Below are 18244 nucleotides of genomic sequence, written 5' to 3'. Positions count from 1 at the left end.
TTTTCCATATAAAAAGAATTCATTATTTTGCAATTGGACTTTTTATCGACAATTTTATAAACAATCAACTTGAAATTCTTCGCCTTCCACACAAAATATAGTTCAGTCTGACTGGGCTCCTCATGATATGTGTTCATCAAAATATTCTTGTAAATATTCTTGTGTATTGTCCTGCTTATATAGGCATTAAGGGGGTAGTATGGTATTTTTTTTTTTTCATTTTTTTTGTTTTTTTTTTTTAAATTATTCTATAACATCTTAAGATTATTGTGTGAAAGTTTGAAGTGCATTAGAGTAAAATTGACAAAGACACAAAGGATTAAGTATCTACCTCTCCAACCGGATTTCACGCTGCCGAAAATCTTTAAACGCGTTTTTCTCACACTTGCCTTTTTTACGGTCGGTGTCCACTGTAGATTCATATCTACTGCACCGATTCTTTTCAAATTTGGTTTTTTTGTTTCTTTACTTTATTCACGAGGTAATGACGTCGAGTTTTTTTTTTTTTTAAATTTTGTCATATTTTAAAACAACAAAGTTTTCAAGTTTTTTTTATGAAAAATCGGTGTTTTGACTTCAAAGACAAAAAATTAAAAAAAAAAAAAAAAAAAAAAAAATTCGACGTTGTTACCTGCGAAACTTTATTAGCTGATGAAATCAATTTGGTTTTTTGAATCCAGTAATCAGTTCTGAGGGACACCCCATAAAAATTTTTATGAGACGCCCGCGAAGATTCGCTGCCACCAACTCATTTCTTCATAAAAATCAATGAAAATTTCACACAATATTCTTTAAATATGACTTTATAATGAAGTAATTTTAAAATTTTGAATAAATCAACTGTGTCGACAAAAAAAATTTCGAAAAATATGCTTGTTTTATACCGAATTAACCATACTACCCCCTTAAAATTTATAAAAAGTATTTGACATAAGTTTAGCAAAGTCTCAGCTCTCGAGTTTTGCGGGTGCTCTGACTCTCCAACAAAAAAACGAAATTTTCAAAAATTTTGAACAAAAAATAAAATGTTGTTTTCCAAAACAAAGATTCTCAAAAGGTATATTCAAATATATATTTCAAGAAAAATTTTAAAAATGTTAAGAACTGAAGATATTACATATATTTCACTTTACAAAAGCTATGAAACCTTCAGTGATTTTTGAGCGTAGTCTTAGCTGCTAATGAAAAAAGTAAGAAAAAAATCTGAGTCAGGGGTTTTTCAAAAATTACAAAAGCAAAAATTTTCTCAAAACTTAAAAAAAAATAACATTTTTTTTTTCCAAAACAAATATTTTTAAAAAGTACGTTTTATTAGGGAAAAATTAGGATAAAAAAATGTTAAAAAGAACTGAAGATACCTCAAAGAAATAAGTATATGTGCAAGGGTATTTTCACATGAAAAACTATAAAGAAGCAGGAGAAAGGTTCAACCAATAATTTAAATATATATTTAGGAAAAATAGGAACAAAAAATTATACAACAAAAGTTCAACTTGACTAAACTTATTAAATTAAAAAAGAAATTAAAATAACTTCATATGAAACAAGTGTATGTGCATCGGCCTTTCTTAACACTTTTTTAGAATGTTTCTGTAACTTTCGATTTTCCAATAATTAATATGTCTTCCATTTTGAGAAAGGACATCATTTATACGTTTAGGCATAGAGTCTGTCTGGTTTTGAAGAGTGGAATCGCCTATCTTATCCCACTCTTCCACTAAAGCACCTTTAAGGTGTTTGATTGTCTCAAACTGCCGACCATTTTTATAAATACGTTCCGACAATATTCCCCAGAGGTCCTCAATTGGGTCTAAATCGGGACTTAGTGCTGGCCAATCAAGAACGGAATTTTTTCTTGACGATAGGAAGGCCTTAGTTAAACGAGCCGCATAGATTGGGGCGTTGTCTTGCTGGAGCACCCAGTCGTCTCCGTATATGTTTCCCGAAAATTCAATGAGAGCATCCTCTAATATTTCAACATAGAACTCTGCGTTGGTTCTTCTCGGAATAAAACAAATTGGAGACTTTCCATCATGACCGAAAGCGGCCCAAATCATCAAAGACCCGCCACCGTGGTTCCACCTATGGCGCGTTTGCCGTGGTTGACTAAGGACCCGGCAATATTTCTGGCAACCATCTGGACCATTTAAATTGAACTTTGTTTCGTCCGAAAATGCAACGTTTCGGAATTCGTTAGTCCAAAACTTATATTTTCCGGCAAATGCCAAACGAGCCTTAATGTGGCCTGCTAATAGTCTTGGTACCGGCTCCCGCAAACAATATTTAAGTGTCCTCGACCAAAATTTGATGTATTCGTCTATCGGTGACCTTAAGACATAAATGGTGTTTCATTTCCTTGCAAGACATTTCTTTTTGATCAGCCAGGCGGCGAATTTCTCGTTTGCATCTGCTGTCGATGTTAGTTGGCCTGCCGCTTCGTTTGAGTTGACCATATGTTTCTGGATTTTTAAGAAAGTTGCTGAGGGTATTCCTATGCCGATTTACTCTAGCAGCCATTTCATGAATACGTTTGCCACTTTCGCTTAGCCCTTTAATCAGCCCACGCTTTTCATCGGATAAATGTCGTCCACGTGGCATTCTACCGATTAACCCATCAATAATTCAATTATTCTTTATTCAAAAGAAGTAATCTATTTTATTTACATTTTTCTTTATGATATCAATACAAATAACACTTTTTGATAACTTGCTCTCTATGCGTGTCAAATCAATACTGATCTCTGATTGCACATATACTTATTTCTGTGAGGTATTTCACTTTAAAAAACTCTATACTAAAATATTCAACATCGAATAAATCTCAAAATTATAAATGTTTGCAAAATTGTTTCAGTTTACTTCTAATTGCGTTCAAGTCCATAAATAAATCAAATTTCAGAAACATTTACGGCAACGTCCAAAATACTTCGATTACCTGACCGGGTCCCACTATAAAACCTTCAAAGATTCTTGAGCATAGTCAACTATTAATGAAAAAAATCTGGGTTGGTATTTTTCTAAAAATTACAACAACAAAACGTCCCAAAAATGTTGAACAAAAAAGAATTTTTTTCGAAAAGAAATATTGTTCAAGCGCATAATTTAATAAAAACATTTTAAAATATCAGAAATAAATGAAGTTCTTTCACTTAAGGGGTTACATGTGTTTCGTCGGGTAAAAAAGGCCTATTTTCAATTTTATTTTCTATGTAAAAAATTATTTATTTAATTCAAACTTTTTTCTGTAGAATAATTTCTGAAATTTTCAAAAAAAAAAATTAAACTCCTCCATTGTGACGTCATTTCTGGTGACCCCTCGGTGCGTCCGCGGTGTCAGCATAATTCCTGACAGGATCATCAAAAATTAAAAAAACAAAAATAAGTTTTTTAGTTAGAAGTTTAGAAATTGGAAAATTTCGGTCAAAGTTGCTTGACATTTTTTGTTTTTTTAAATAGTAGCAATTCAAAACAAAAAAATCCTTCGTTCAAGCACGAGTAAATATTATCTCGAACACCTGTGTAAAATTTCATCAAGTTTTCGAGAACATTTGACAACCGACTTTGAAAACACGATTCCGAGAAAAACGCGTTTAAAGTTTTGAGTAACAATAAAAGTGGCTCGGAGCGCACACCTTCCAAAGGCTGTATCTCCGAAACTATTATTCGGATCGACTTGGAAATTTCGAATAATATTCTTGAGATATTGTAAAACTTAATAAGCCAAAAAAAAATTCGATTTTTTTAACCCACGAAACCCATGTAACCCCTTAAAAAGAATCTATACCCGAATAATAAAATAAAAATAATCTATACGCGAATAAATCTCAAAATTTTAAAATTCTTTGCAAAACTTTTTCATTGTGTTTCTGACTCAAGTCTACAAAATAAATTAATTTTCAGAAAATTTTCCGACATTGTCCTAAATCCTTGGATCACTTCATATAGAATCGCTCAACTAGGATATAATATCTACAATTTAAGGGGGCAGATACCTGTAAACGGCCATAGTTTCCCTGATTTTCATTAAAATTATTTAAAATAAATATTTTTTTCAAAACTGGCATGCAGTTTATTTATACATTAAAATAATATAAATTTTTTTTAATAATTTAAAATGGCGGATGTACAGTCAATTCTTCCAGGAGGGTCGCAGCGGGGCTTCTCAATCGGCGGGCATTGTAGCATCGGCGTCAGTGACCGGAATACAAAAAACAAAATTTTTTTTGTTTATTAATGTCATAATTTCTATATGAATTAAAAAAAAAATAGGGGAAAAAATTAGCGAAATAAAATGTTAAAAAATAAAAATGAAGTTTGGGGCAAATTTTCCTACTATTTTTGCTTCGAAAAAATTATTTTTTCGAAAACCTGAAGCACATAGGAAGCAATGTCATACAAATTATGTGTGCAAAATTTCTGGCAGATCGGTCAATAACCTTTCGAGTTATCGTGTACGCCAATTCGAAAAATATAATATAGTTTTGAGAAAAACGCGTCTAAAGTTTGAATGCATGAAAATTCACCCTCTCCCAGCGCTCGAACGCAAAGAATAGAGTTGTCACGGTTGACGATCGATAATATAAGAAATACCTAAATTTACGTTCTAAAAATTTGTTTACATATTCTTAAAGGATTATATTAACATTTTATAAAAAACAAAAATTTGTTTTCCAAATTTTACAGGTATCTGACCCCTTAGTTCAAAAAGGCTTAATCAAATTGATCTGCCAAACCAATCGTCAATCCTTTCCCAAATTGGAGTTGTGATTAAGAAATTACATTTTTTCACTTTATCCGCCCCGAGGCATCTGTTATTCTGTACAAATCTGTTGCAAGATATTCCTCTTACAGACTAACTAAACTAATACTTTTTTGCAACTGAAGGCAATCGCCCAACTTGAAGGTCGGATTTATTTTAAGCATAAAACTTCCAAAATCATGAAACGTGTATTGATAAAATTTGATTGGGTTGCGATTTCTCTGTAAGCGTTTAAGGGTAAATTAAAAACTAAAACTTTACACCTAAATATAAAAAAGGCTCAATGCAGCTAAAGAAAGAATGATGTACTAAATTTTCTCTTACCTTTTTCTATCCATACAAATTATATACTACATTTTTATCTTCGCACTTTTTCACTTCACCCTTTCTGATTCATCCATGACATTTGTTATTTCTTATTGAAACCTCAACTTAGTCTCGATTGTAATAAGAACTAAAAATAGCACTTTTTGACACTTTGTCATATATTCGTGCCAATTGCGCGTGCATTTAGGCTTCCGTTTGTATTTTTGTCACACATCAATAACAATTCGACCCAAACTCAACATCAACTATGCACGCTCTTATTCACTGCCTTATAACCAGCCGAAGAATGGTGTGAAAGGCGGTTGAAGGCATTTGGATGACGCAAAATAACTTACGCACTTCGGGGAAAGCGAGACTAGACACTCATACAATTGCCTGCACTAACTACAAGACTGTCAATCCTTGCTCAAAGTCAAATCAAATACATACAAACATATAGTACACGTGTATGTGCGTGTATATGGACTTTTATATGGAATTGCATTTCAATTGCTAAATTTGGCAGGAAAGAGCACACGACGTTCAGCGTGGAATTTTTATTAGCTAAAAACCGAAGTTAGTTTGACAATTTTTTGTTCCGCAAGTCCATATGAGGATTTGTTACAATTTCGTAGTCGGCACGCCAAATAAACTGACGGAAATATTCTGTGAAGCGCACATCAATGAAGCAAAGCATTAAATTCATTTGAACTTTTTCATGTGACTGCGTCCAAATTAGGACGAAATGCCCTCGGCTGCACTCATTTAAATGCTGGCGACCACTAATAATAGCCTTCAAATGGTTATTATACACAAAATATGAAATAGCAAATATTTCGAGTAAAGCGCAGGAAAACACACTTTATTTGAACGCCTCGAGTGGGCAAAATCGGGTTGTTGAGTAAAGGCACCATTCATTGTGACGCCATTGGTTATGAAGGAAAAAAGGGTTGGGGGAAAATTAGATAGCTTCTCAAGCGTGCGTAGAAAGTGTACGTCAAGATGTGCAGTTTTTAAACGCGCGAAAGCACTACTAAATGTTGCGAAGATACCACATCATAATAAAGGGTTTTCCAATAGGAGGTGTTACTTTGAAAAAAGATCAATGGTTTCGTTGCTTGTGTGGCACGTAGCGCGATCTTGTTGAAAATAAACGTTGTCTAGATCAATACCATCCAATTCCGGCCATAAAAAATCGTTAATCATCTCTCGATAGCGCAATTCATTCACCGTAACTGTTGCTCCAGCTTCATTTTCGAAAAAGTAAGATCCAATGACTCCGCCGGACCATAAACCGCACCAAACAGTCACACATTGAGGATAGAGAGGCTTTTCAACAATAACTCTTGGATTTTCTGAGCCCCAGATCCGACAAATTTGCTTGTTGACGAAGCCACCGAGGGCCCATTTTCGCCCATCACTCAAAATGATTGGAATTCCGTATAATTTTTATGCATTTCAACGACCCAATCAGCAAAAACATCACATTGTTGATGATCGGCCGGGTTGAGTTCTTGTGTTAACTGGACTTTGTAGGCCTTAAGACCCAAATCTTTATGGAAAAAAAAAATTCTGTGTAATGACGTTTGTGGAATGCCTAATACCAAAGAACGAAGAGCAATGGACAAACCTGGGTTTTCTTCAACACTTTCGGCTACAACAGCAATTGTTTCGGCTGTTCTTGAGCGACGTGCACGGGTTTTATTCTTCACATCACTAACTTGTCCCAACAGCTCGAATTTTTCACCTATTTCTGTAATGCGGTCCGACAATGTGCTTCACGATGGCCCAAAAATGTTCGAGTTTTACGAACCTCTCTGCCAAATTTTCACCATTTTTATTGTGAATTTTAATAATTTCCATTTTTATTAATGGCGTAGTTTTTCTAAATACTTGTGAAATATCAAAAAATGACTGCTTCAAAAGGGACATCTACCGAAATAGCGGGCTATTCAAAATAACACCTATTATTGGAAAACCCTTTATCTTAGTTACTCGAAGTTTGATTTCTGTTAGACAGTGTTCGGTAAAGACTTCCATGACAACAACATATCCCAGAAGCTTCCTCTACGGTCTCAGATCGGCGCAAAGATTTCGCAACTTATCATGCCAATATTTTGGTTCGGCACTCACCGAGCTCAGGTTATTCTCCCTATATCTCTTTGCACTACTAAGCCAACTCAAGTGTGGCGATGCCTAGCCAGCTTATCAACCATGTGACTTCCGCTAGCGACTATCTCCGCTTCGAAAATACTACAGAGATTCGCTAAGCCATGTTTTGAATTTACATCCCGACAAGTCGGTCGTTAGACAAAAGGTCGTACAACCTTAAAAACTACTCCGTTTCCATACAAAGTTGTGCTGTCCAAGCACATTCAATACACACCAATTACCATTTAGAGGCTTCATAGAACTAGATAGGTACTAATAGAAGGGCAAAAGGTGCTTAGGTAAATGATCTTTCTGTTTAATCTGTTTTCAAAGTAATGGATGCTTACAAAGCCACATCACTATTCGAATTTTTGGACAACTGCAGAACTGTTATGAACCAACTGAGTTGCCATAGTGAGTTCTATGCAGAGTTTCTAGCGAATCGTTTGGTAACAGTGGAGGGACTGACTGCCTTGAGTAATATGCAATTTACTTTGCCCATAAGAAGAACTGCTAAAGCAATAAATGTACCTTTGTGACTGAAAGGAGAAACTCGACAGCACGACGTACGAATCATTTTTATTTTAGCGCTGGGCCAAGATAGTCAGAAGCTGCTTATGCGTCGATATCTAAAATTGTTCAATTACAGAAAAAATCCATCAGTTAAAAGTTAAAAGTATACCATCGGTTTGCCCACAGGGAGCAGAGCCAATAATCGGAATCAGTTCTGCAGGAACCATCAAGGAATGGATCAGCGATTATGTATGCAATTTATATAAAGAGCGATGGTCCGGTCTAGAACGCTGCAGCACTGCAAAGTGTATTGTGACAAGCCCGAATAGAAAACCCTTGAACTTTTTTCTAAAACTTGGAAGAAACGACGTTCGGTTGATGGTTGGTATTATTACAAGACACAATCTATGGGGCCAACATACGACCGTCATTGGAATTATTGAGGAAACGATTTGCCTGTCTACCTTAGAGGAGGCGGATAGCACTGAGCATTTTTTCTGTGAGTGTCCTGCATTTGCTAGAGCAAGTCTGCGAATTTTGATTTCCGATGTCATGATAAAAGTTCGTTCTCTCAAAACGGAGGAATTTTCAGATTTACCTAAGAATCTGGGAAATTCTCATAGGTCTAACTACCTCTATTTCTCTATTCTATGCTATATTTTTGCGGCTGTTACCTCTCTCCTTTCCTCCTTAACGCTATCTACCCTTTCACTCTCTAGGGCTTCAAATATAATGGGCTTTTTATCCTGAGTTTTTTAGGAGTTACCAAATCTCTCGCTGCTTCTTGGCACGACTTTTCAAATTTCAATTTCAAAAATTTCAAATACCATCGTGAATCATTTAGCGAGAGAGAAGAGCATCTTTCGGCACAGAAAAAGTGCTGGATTGAGAGTTGCAGACTTGGCATGAATGAATGTCAATGGTTCATTGAAGTCGTAATTCGTTTTACGTACGCGAGGGCAAGCTTCGAGGTAACCACTGCTGGAGGAAATCGTGTGCAGTTTTTTGAACCTATTCTGCGTGAGTGTGAGGGATGATGGGCCATAGATTCTTACAACGTTTGTTAATTTTTTACAAAGTTTTAAAGTTAAGACCCGCTGAAGTTATTACTGAAAATGGTTATAGAATTTTAGATTTTTAGTTATAGATTTTTTAAATTATATTTTAAGGCGGTTCGTCTAATAAGAAAGCTTATTCTAATGCAGTTGTTCTTTCTTTCTCTTTCTTTACAGTTAATTACGCCCATTTTGTACACACCATGCTCCTCCACACATTTGGAACGAAAAGATTGAATTTTTGAAATTCAGACAACATGGATAAACGCTCAAACGTAGAAAGAACATACTTAAGCAGTTGATAAAGACACAAACGACACAAAAGAAATCTACATTTATTTATACAAGTAAATATTAAAGCTAAATTAAAACGCGAAAACAATTTTACGAAAGAAAAAAGCGCGGTTGATAATTATGCATGAAAGGAAATACATAAACGGATGATAGCAAAGAGGAAACTACAATTATTACAGCAAAACAAAAGAAAAAGAAAATTAATAATTAGACATATTTCTGTAAGCCTCTTACAAACGTACATACATACATATATACTATAACCAATTCTAGCCGTTCTACGCTTGTCTCCACTATACACGACTAAACGCTAATATCTCTACAACTAAAACACGCCACAAAATTGCAAAGCTAGAGAACAAAATCAGGGAGCACCACTAATTGCTGAGCAAATAAAAACCGCTATTAATTTGGCAACACTGGCACAGGTATCTTCCGTACGCTTCCAACGTCGCCGAAGGAGAAGTAAATAAACGAAAATCTAAAGAATTTGTCAAGACCAGACTATTGAAAAAGAAAAGCGAAGAAATAATAAGAAAGCAACAACGATTATCGTGGGAAGAAGCGATTTTTTTGTAGAATGCAAAGCAGTTGACAAACTCCCCTCCAGCAAAAGCGAAAATCCTTAAATTAAAATAAAAATATATGTAAAGGAGAATATTTACAATTAGCAGCTGAGCAATAATTTAGTTATTTAAACCAAATTTTTCGCAAGCGTGCTGAACAAAGCAATTAAATAATTGAGCAAACAATTAAAGCATTAACCAAGCAACTGAGAAAAATAAATCCAAATCCAAATTTAAATTTAAATTAAAAAAAAAAAAAGATTTAAATAAAAAAGAAGAGTATAAATCGCGCACATTCGAAAATATTACTGCTTCCTAATTTAGACAAGAAAAAAACAAACTAAGACAAAATTATTTATAAACTAGAAAAAGTAGTTCATACAGCAACTAGGCGAGCCATCAAGCATTCTAAACTATATAAAAAGAAGTATTCAAATTTAATTGTTTACTAATATAAACAAGAGACAAAAATTTAACTAAATATTTCAATTTCAATTGCGATTAAAGTCGCCACGTTACATACATACTTACTATCCACGTCTAACCCAAGCTACAAAACGCGCAAACCACCTTCAACTTGAAAGAGAACTCATCGAAACCCACAAGCAACCATCACAACAAATACAATTGCAATTATCTACAAAGCGGAAAGCGACGGAAATTATTAGAAATTTACAATTAAACAAATATAGTGAATTAGCAGAAAATCCAAAATCATTCCATTGTAAACTACGAAAATCTAGTTCTAACCTAACTATTACAAACAAAAACAAAAACAACATAGAAAACAATAATTTGATATAAACCCAAATCCCCGTATCCAACCACTACTAACTAACTACTTATACTCTACATATACATATATACTCTATATACTAAACGAGTCAAAGTCAAGTATAATGGAGGGTTCCAACGAAATGTTGCTGTTCAACGGGCATGCCGAGGCCGCTGCACACCTACTGGGTCTTACAAATGGCAGTGCCGGTGGCAGTGGTGGCAGCAGTTTGCCTGCAAGCAACGTCAAATCCGATCACTTTAACGGTGATGATATATTATCTAGTTATATGTCCATTCCACAATTCTATGCGGGTCGTAGTGTATTCATAACAGGCGGTACCGGCTTCATGGGAAAGGTGAGTTACTTTAGACAAACAAAAATAATAATATTAGTAATGTTTATTTAGAAAGTGAGTGACGTGCTGATACGAGGGGTGCCTTTTATATGTCGGGATTAGAGAACAAAAACAAATTTTATTCATCGAAAATCACTTTATTGTTTTTCAAAATATTCTCCATGAAGATCTATACACTTTGGCATGCATTTGAACCAATTGTCGAAGCACTTTTGCCACTCTGAATGAGGTACCTCCAAAAACATGCATTCTGAATGCCGCAACCGCTTCTTCATGACCTCTCAGCTTGTTTTTTACGTACGGGAATAAAAAGAAGTCATTCGGTGCCAAGTCAGGACTATACGGCAGATTACCCATTAATTCGATGTTTTGGGTGCTCAAAAACGCAGTTGTTTGAGCCGATGTGTGAGAGCTCGCATTGTCCTGGTGAAGAGTGATGCGTCTTTGACGATTGGTTTTCCTAATTTCTTGGAAGACAACTGGCAAACAAATGGTTGTGTACCACTCAGAATTTACTGTTCTGCGTTGTCCTAGTGGAACGGTTGCGACATGCCCAGTCCGAAAAAACTGGCGACCATTTGCTTGGAAGTGCTTCGTGCGCGAACAACTTTTGTTGGATTTGGCTCATCTTGAAACACCCATACAGTCGACTGCTGTTTACTTTCGGGCTCATACGCGTAAATCCATGATTCATCACCTGTCACGATGTCATGGACGTGTTTCGAAGCCCCGCGATCGTATTTTTTGAGCATTTCCTTCGACCAATCGACACGAGCCTTTTTTTGAGCGATTGACAAAATGTGTGGGATGCAACGCGAACAAATTTTTTTGGCAGTCAAATGTTTATGCAATATTGAATGTATGCTGGTCCCACTAATGCCTAAGATTGTCTCAATCTCACGATAGGGTTGCCAAATCCCGAAATATAAAAGGCACCCCTCGTAAGGTCAACAGCTATTATTTTTTTGTATAAATCATATTTAATTTTTTAACACAATATGCATAAATCCAGGTTTGAAATCAACTCAATTTCAATCCATTCAACTTTCATCACTTTGCATCAAAATTTCACACTTTTGTGTACGTAGTTGTGAAGCCTATTTCATTCTATGTTTTTAGATAAGTTAGAAATTTAATCTTGAAAAACTTTAAGGGATTGTATACTTACAGTTAGAAGGCCGAAAAAAACGAGTTTTCTAGAATTTTTTCTGAAAAAACTCTTAAATTTATTGATCTGTCTTTTAACTCTATTTTAAGACTTGAAATTGAAATTTGAACAGGTCGAGCCAAGGAGCATCAGGAGGTTTGGTGGCTCCTAAAACACTCAGGCTAAAAAGCCCATTGTATTTAAAGCTCTTGAAAGGGAGTGGATAGTCAAGGAGGGAAGGAGAAAAGTATCAAAGAAAGAGATATGAGAGAATAGAGACAGAGATAGAGATAGTTAGTCCTGTGAGAATTTTCCCGATTCTTTGGCAAATCTGTAAATATCCTTCAGTTTTAGAGAACGAATATTACTCATTCTCATGAAATCGGAACCGAAAACCCGTAGCAGTGCTATCCGCCTCCTCCAAGCATGACAGGCACACTAGGTCCTCAATGATTCCAATGGTGGTCATATGCTGACCCCATAGGTTGTGTCCTGTAATAATACCGACCATCAACCGAACTTCTTTCCTTCCAAGTTTTAGTAGAAAGTTTGACAGTTTTCTGTTCGGACTTGTTACAAAACACTTTGCAGTTCTGCAGCGTTCTAGACCGGACCATGGCTCTTTATGCAGATTGCCTACATAATCGCTGATCCAATTCATGATTTCTGCGGAACTGATTCCGATTATTGGCTCTGGCCCCTGTGGGGGCACCGCGGGTTCACGGTTGGCCAATTCGTCGGCGATTTCGTTTCCTTGAACACCGGAATTTTAAGACTTAGTATTAGTAAACATATTTATTTGCAAAGGAACTACACTGATCGCCGGGAGCTCCTCCTACAAAAGACGTTTTGCGCTAACCACTATATCTCTGAAGTGGATCCTCTGAAATTAAAAAAACAAACAGATTTCGTTAAAGTAATGTTAAATCTAGTAATTAATCCAAGGAAAAAGCAAAATATTTTTTTATTATATTACAAAATGGCGGTTTCTCAAAACAAAAAATCGATTTTTGACCAAAATTTCGGCCTTAAATTGTTTATAAAAAAATATTTATAGGTGATAAAAAATCTTCGAGTAATTACTAAAAAATATATTTAAGAAGCTCGTGCTAAAATTTCGACTTAGAAAACACCATTTTGAGAAAAACGCCTTTAAAGTTTGCCTTGTACTTTCAAGCACTCTGAAACGCCTTTTCAAATTTGCGTGTAACTTCAAAAATATTCACTGAACGATATTAAATTTTCTGTGTGTATTCTTAAATATATGTACATTAAGAAGAAAAAACAATAAAAAATCGATTTTTTGAAAATGCTAACTGCATATAACCCCTTAAGTTTAGTCAAGGCGCATTCATTGCAGATAATGGCACTAGGCCAGCAACAATGTTTTCAACGTTTGGCTGTCAAAGCAAAGTATTGGAATAGTAGAAAAGAAAGAATGAATTCGTTTTAACTCGGCTGACAGCCACATGGACACGGCGAAAGAAAAAAAAACAAATCAGCTGATTTACCGATACCACCCAAGGCAAATTGAGTACTGTAGGTGGCGCCTTCCCAAAGCAGTTACTTTATTTTTCGTGATTTTGACAACTCCGGCGTCAGTTCCCTTCCCAATACTAAGCAAACGAACGGAGGAGAACTTATATGTTTGTAAAAATTCAGTGTATGTCCTTGTATTATGATTTGTGATATTTAAACTAAACAAACTAATGCAAACGAAGTGCGGCATATTAAATTAATATAAAGCCTGCAAATGCAGTTTGTTTGCGTTTTTATGCGAAAGACCCCGTGTCAAAAAAATGTGTGGATTTGTGCGCATAATTTCTTTTTTTTGTTGTTTCCATTGCTTTCGCTTACTTTTTCTCTTCAGAAACAAGTAATTTGCCTTCCTTTTATTTGCTTATTCATGGGCTCTTACGACACAGCGAATTCGGAAGACGCAACAATGTGTTCTACCATTCGCGGATATCACTTTTAAGGGGGCAGCTCCTCCAGCACTTTCAAATTTTCCATTTTGTTTTTTACTTTAAAATTTTATTTACCATCTAAAGAATTCCTTTTTTTTTTTGAATGTTTTAAGCTAAATAGAAAGTCTAAAAAGTCCCTATAACTTAGTGAAGGGATAAACGTCGAACGAAAGCTGAGTAAGAACGAAAACTTTAAACGCGTTTTTCTCGAAATACAATACGTTTTTTTTCGCTCTGTCGAATACAACTAAAAAAGCAATTAAATTATCCACTTCAAATTTTATAGGGATATTTTTTAACATATTGGCCTTTGCGAGTACCTCAAATTTTATATTAACTATCACTAAAAATATTGTTTTGATCAGTTTGTTTATAAAAAAAAGGGAGTTGTCTGTAAAGTCGGTTTACTGACGATAGTTTCACGTGACAACGTCATAAGAAAATACTAATGTAATGGTTGCAATTTTCAAAAGAAAATTTTAATTTTATTTGTTTTATAGATATTTTGTATGGATATAGAGGAGGAGGTAAATGGAATCGCAATGTAATAGGTCAAGTTACATTTACACAAACGTGAAAAATTACAAAACATTTATCAAATTCACGGAAGGTACAATTCCGATTGTGCATCAGACGTTAATAAGTCAACAACACTAAGAGGCAACATCATCGATTTGCCTTTTTCAAGACACATTACACTCGAAACACTCCCTTTCTTTTCCTACTTTTCCCATCATCATCCTATTATCAACAGAGAAATGGTTCATTACCATGCACACAGGAAGAAGGCATATGCAAATACAAGTATGTGAATTTATATACAAATGCATACATACATATACATACATATATATGCTCACTCAAGTAGGACAGAGCCAGATGTCGAACGTTGCCGAACGTGGTTGCCGATTGTGCCTCTTTGTCGTTCGTTCCGCGCTCTCGGTTGCAGTTCAAGCAAGGTAACGCCGCATGAGCAAGATAACGCCGCATTTTTTGGTGCGTGCAGCCGGCTACATCGAATTATAAGACATTACCACGTGAAAAACGTGTAATTTTTTTCTTTATCACTTCAAATTTTCATTTTTGTTTTCGTTAAAAATAGGTTACTGCAAAGCCGAATAACTTATTTTAATGAAAACATTTTATCTGGTTGATCTCAGTTGATTACAAGAGGCTGTACATTCCACAGCGCCACGTTTGAGCAGCTGTAACTCTGCCATTTCTTTTTTTTTTTTTATTTAAAAAAAATCTATATATTCATTTAAGTTTTAATATGTCATTTATTTTAAGATAATAAATATTCTCAGTTTTTCGTAAAAAATGATTGAACAACTCGTTGTCTGGAGGCGCTGGCCCTCTTAATAGATTCGCCTTGGTATTTTCGCTTGCGCTTATTGTTCAGTTACGTTTTTCTTCACCGAACGGGGCTTACTCGCCACCATTGTACAGAAGACAAGTAAAAACACTCTTCTTCTTCCTATTTTTTTGACAGGCACCCTAGTTATGAGTTTGGCAGGTACCTAAGTGTGTAATAGTGTAGTGTATGGTCGCTTTGCTTGAGGGTATTGACGTCATTGCTAAATTAAAATTTTTGTGGTAACATTAAAAACAATAGAATATAGACTAAAAATACAAAATAATATCTTTTACTTACAGAATTCATAATAACAAATATTTTTAATAGATTCTTTTTAGCTAGAATACTGCTTTTTTATTGAGAAATATATAACGAATTTTTTTTTTTTAGAATTGTTGACACGATTTTCCATGAAACTTAAACATTTCTTATGCAACCATATTACAAAAAAGATGGTTTTGAAATCAGGTGATCTCAGCTGTGAGCACTCTTTGACAACCCACTCAGCTGGTTTTTACTTATTTACTGTATTAACTTATGGATCTGCCAAGTTGTTCTTATTGTCTAATAGGCCACATATGCGTTGTTGTTGTTGTAGCAGCACATACATTCCCCATCTATCTACGGGGAATGCTGCTGGGGTGACAGTCCTTGGCCAAATACAAATCCGGGTCGTTCCGGTAACGTAGAACCGACTGTCATGGGAATGAGTCGTAGGCGTCTTAAGGTCATTAAAATCTTAAAAACTAATTCGTATGGTCTAGTTATATCAGCCTAGATTAGCCTAACTCCTAGGATATGTCATAAACTGTGCTATAACCACACCCGCTTTAATGTTCTATAATTACGAAATTTTCGCCACAAAATGTACTTTTAAATAGTTAATGTATTTACTATAGAATGCGCGTGCAATTGTTAAGCTTAGTATGTTGCAACATTTTCTTTTTTCTACGCTTTATTCTATCGTTGATTCATCATTCAACCTCCCCATTGTTATCTGTTTGTTTACATTAATTTGAAGATTACTTTGCTGCCTGAAACGTTGGCGTAAGCCACGCGGGACAATGAAAAACTATCTGCTACAAACTAAAAGCAGTAAAGGCGAAGTTATAATAATGAATGCTGGTTAAAAAAGCAACAAAAAAATAAAAGTTCAAGCAATGATAAATGACACTGAGACATTTGTTGCGCATTTCTTGCTGGTATCTCATTTTGTGTGCGGCGGAGTGTGTGGGCTTTCTTTTTTTGTTGGGTGAATATTACATACAATTTGCTATTAATTTTTTAGTAGATATACTAAAATTCGTAGTCTTCCGTTAATTTAGTGGACAATGGGCCGTTGACGGTATGGTGTTGTTTTTTTTTTCAAGTGCCTCCTTTTCTTTTTGCATCAAAAATTTGAAATATGGGAAATTAGGGCAAAATAGCTAAACACGCAATCAAATTAGAATCGTTCGCTCTCCACGATCTTAGAGAGATCTTAATTTTTGGAAATATTCTAAAGAGTGGTTAAGTTTCAAGGGCCGGTGTTGATTTTAAATAAAATACAATGTTTCTTAGGAAATTATTGTCATTTCTCTTTATTATGATAATATTGGTATGGCTCAATTACGTGTGGAACAAAATATCGGCCAAATGGCCTCGGCGGCACACCTCCATCCGATGGACCAAATTTTCGATGACGCTGAGGCATAATTGAGGTTCTATGCCGTTAATGTGCTGAATTATCTCATCCTTTAGCTCTTGAATTGTTGCTGGCTTATCGACGTACACCTTTTCTTTCAAATAACTCCAAAGAAAGAAGTTCAACTGTGTCGTTGACGTTTAGGTGTGGTTCACATTCAACATCGGCCCTTGAAATTTAACCACCCTTTATTATGGCTCTATAGAATAAGTAACCCTATTAACTCGCAATATGAAATAACACATGAGCTGAAAAGTCCCGGGCCTAACAAAGAAAGCACATTTTTTTTGTTCAAAATTAGATTTATTTATCTACGTAATTTCCATCAAGCACAACGCAATCATTCCAGCGCCGCTCTAACATTTCAGTACAATTTTTGTAAAACGATTTAATTTCATTTGTCTCAAAATAGACTCGAGTTCCAGCGATAACCTCTTCATTCGAGCGAAATTTCTTACCGGTGAGAGCCAATTAACGATCTAATATTGGCCACACCTGTAAACAACTTTTCACCATGTATCGGCCATAGAGTTTCGACCTAGCATCAAGCGTTTATCAACTTTTCAAACATTTTTAGGATTTTATTGATGGAAATAAGCTAGTAAATTTTATCGTTAAAAACGAGGATCTCCCTCGACAGTTGATTCTACGTTACCGGAATGTTTTAAATCTGACTAGAAACAGTTGCTTCCGTAGCATTCCTCCAACAATTTATAGGAAATGTTTTATGTTGCTACAACAGTAACAACAGGATTTCTTTTACTTTTTCACCGCGGAATTATGAATTTCCCTTCGAAATGGGCAAAAAGATTTTTCGATCAAAACAGCGCATATTTTATATGAATCTGAAAATCCTAACTATTTTAGATATATATATATATAATTGGCGCGTATACCCTTTTTTGGGTGTTTGGTCGAGCTCCTCCTCCTATTTGTGGTGTGCGTCTTGATGTAGTTCCACAAATGGGGGGACCTACAGTTTCAGGCCGACTCCGAACGGCAGATATTTTTTATGAGGTGCTTTTTCATGGCAGAAATACACTCGGAGGTTTGCCATTGCTTGCCGAGGGGCGACCGCTATTAGAAAAATGTTTTTCATAATTTTGGTGTTTCACCGAGATTCGAACCTACGTTCTCTCTGTGAATTCTGAATGGTAGTCACGCACCAACTCATTCGGCTACGGCGGCCGGATGCATCATCGAAATAAAGCAAATGAAAATGCTCAAAACTTTCTTTTGGGTTGGCAACTAAGTAATTGCGATTTTTTTTTAGGAAATCAAAGAAAAATTTTTCATAGAATTTTGATCAATG

At 35.3% G+C, this 18244-nt stretch overlaps 1 protein-coding gene across 12 annotated transcripts in view; it reads left to right on the top strand.

The window, feature by feature from the left end:
* Positions 1-18244, top strand: part of LOC128868237 (putative fatty acyl-CoA reductase CG5065) — a 177579-nt gene that overhangs the window by 143972 nt on the left and 15363 nt on the right. For all 12 annotated transcript variants that reach the window (XM_054110085.1, XM_054110086.1, XM_054110083.1 and 9 more), the window contains one exon: positions 8962-10777. In XM_054110085.1, coding sequence (XP_053966060.1) covers positions 10544-10777 — 234 coding nt within the window. In that variant the 5' untranslated portion in view covers positions 8962-10543. The remainder of the gene's footprint in view (positions 1-8961; positions 10778-18244) is intronic.

Source organism: Anastrepha ludens, chromosome 6 (genome assembly GCF_028408465.1).
Source record: "Anastrepha ludens isolate Willacy chromosome 6, idAnaLude1.1, whole genome shotgun sequence".
Taxonomy (NCBI): Eukaryota; Metazoa; Arthropoda; class Insecta; order Diptera; family Tephritidae; genus Anastrepha; species Anastrepha ludens.
The sequence above is the reverse complement of the archived record's forward strand: the minus strand, read 5'-3'. Positions and strand labels throughout refer to the sequence as shown.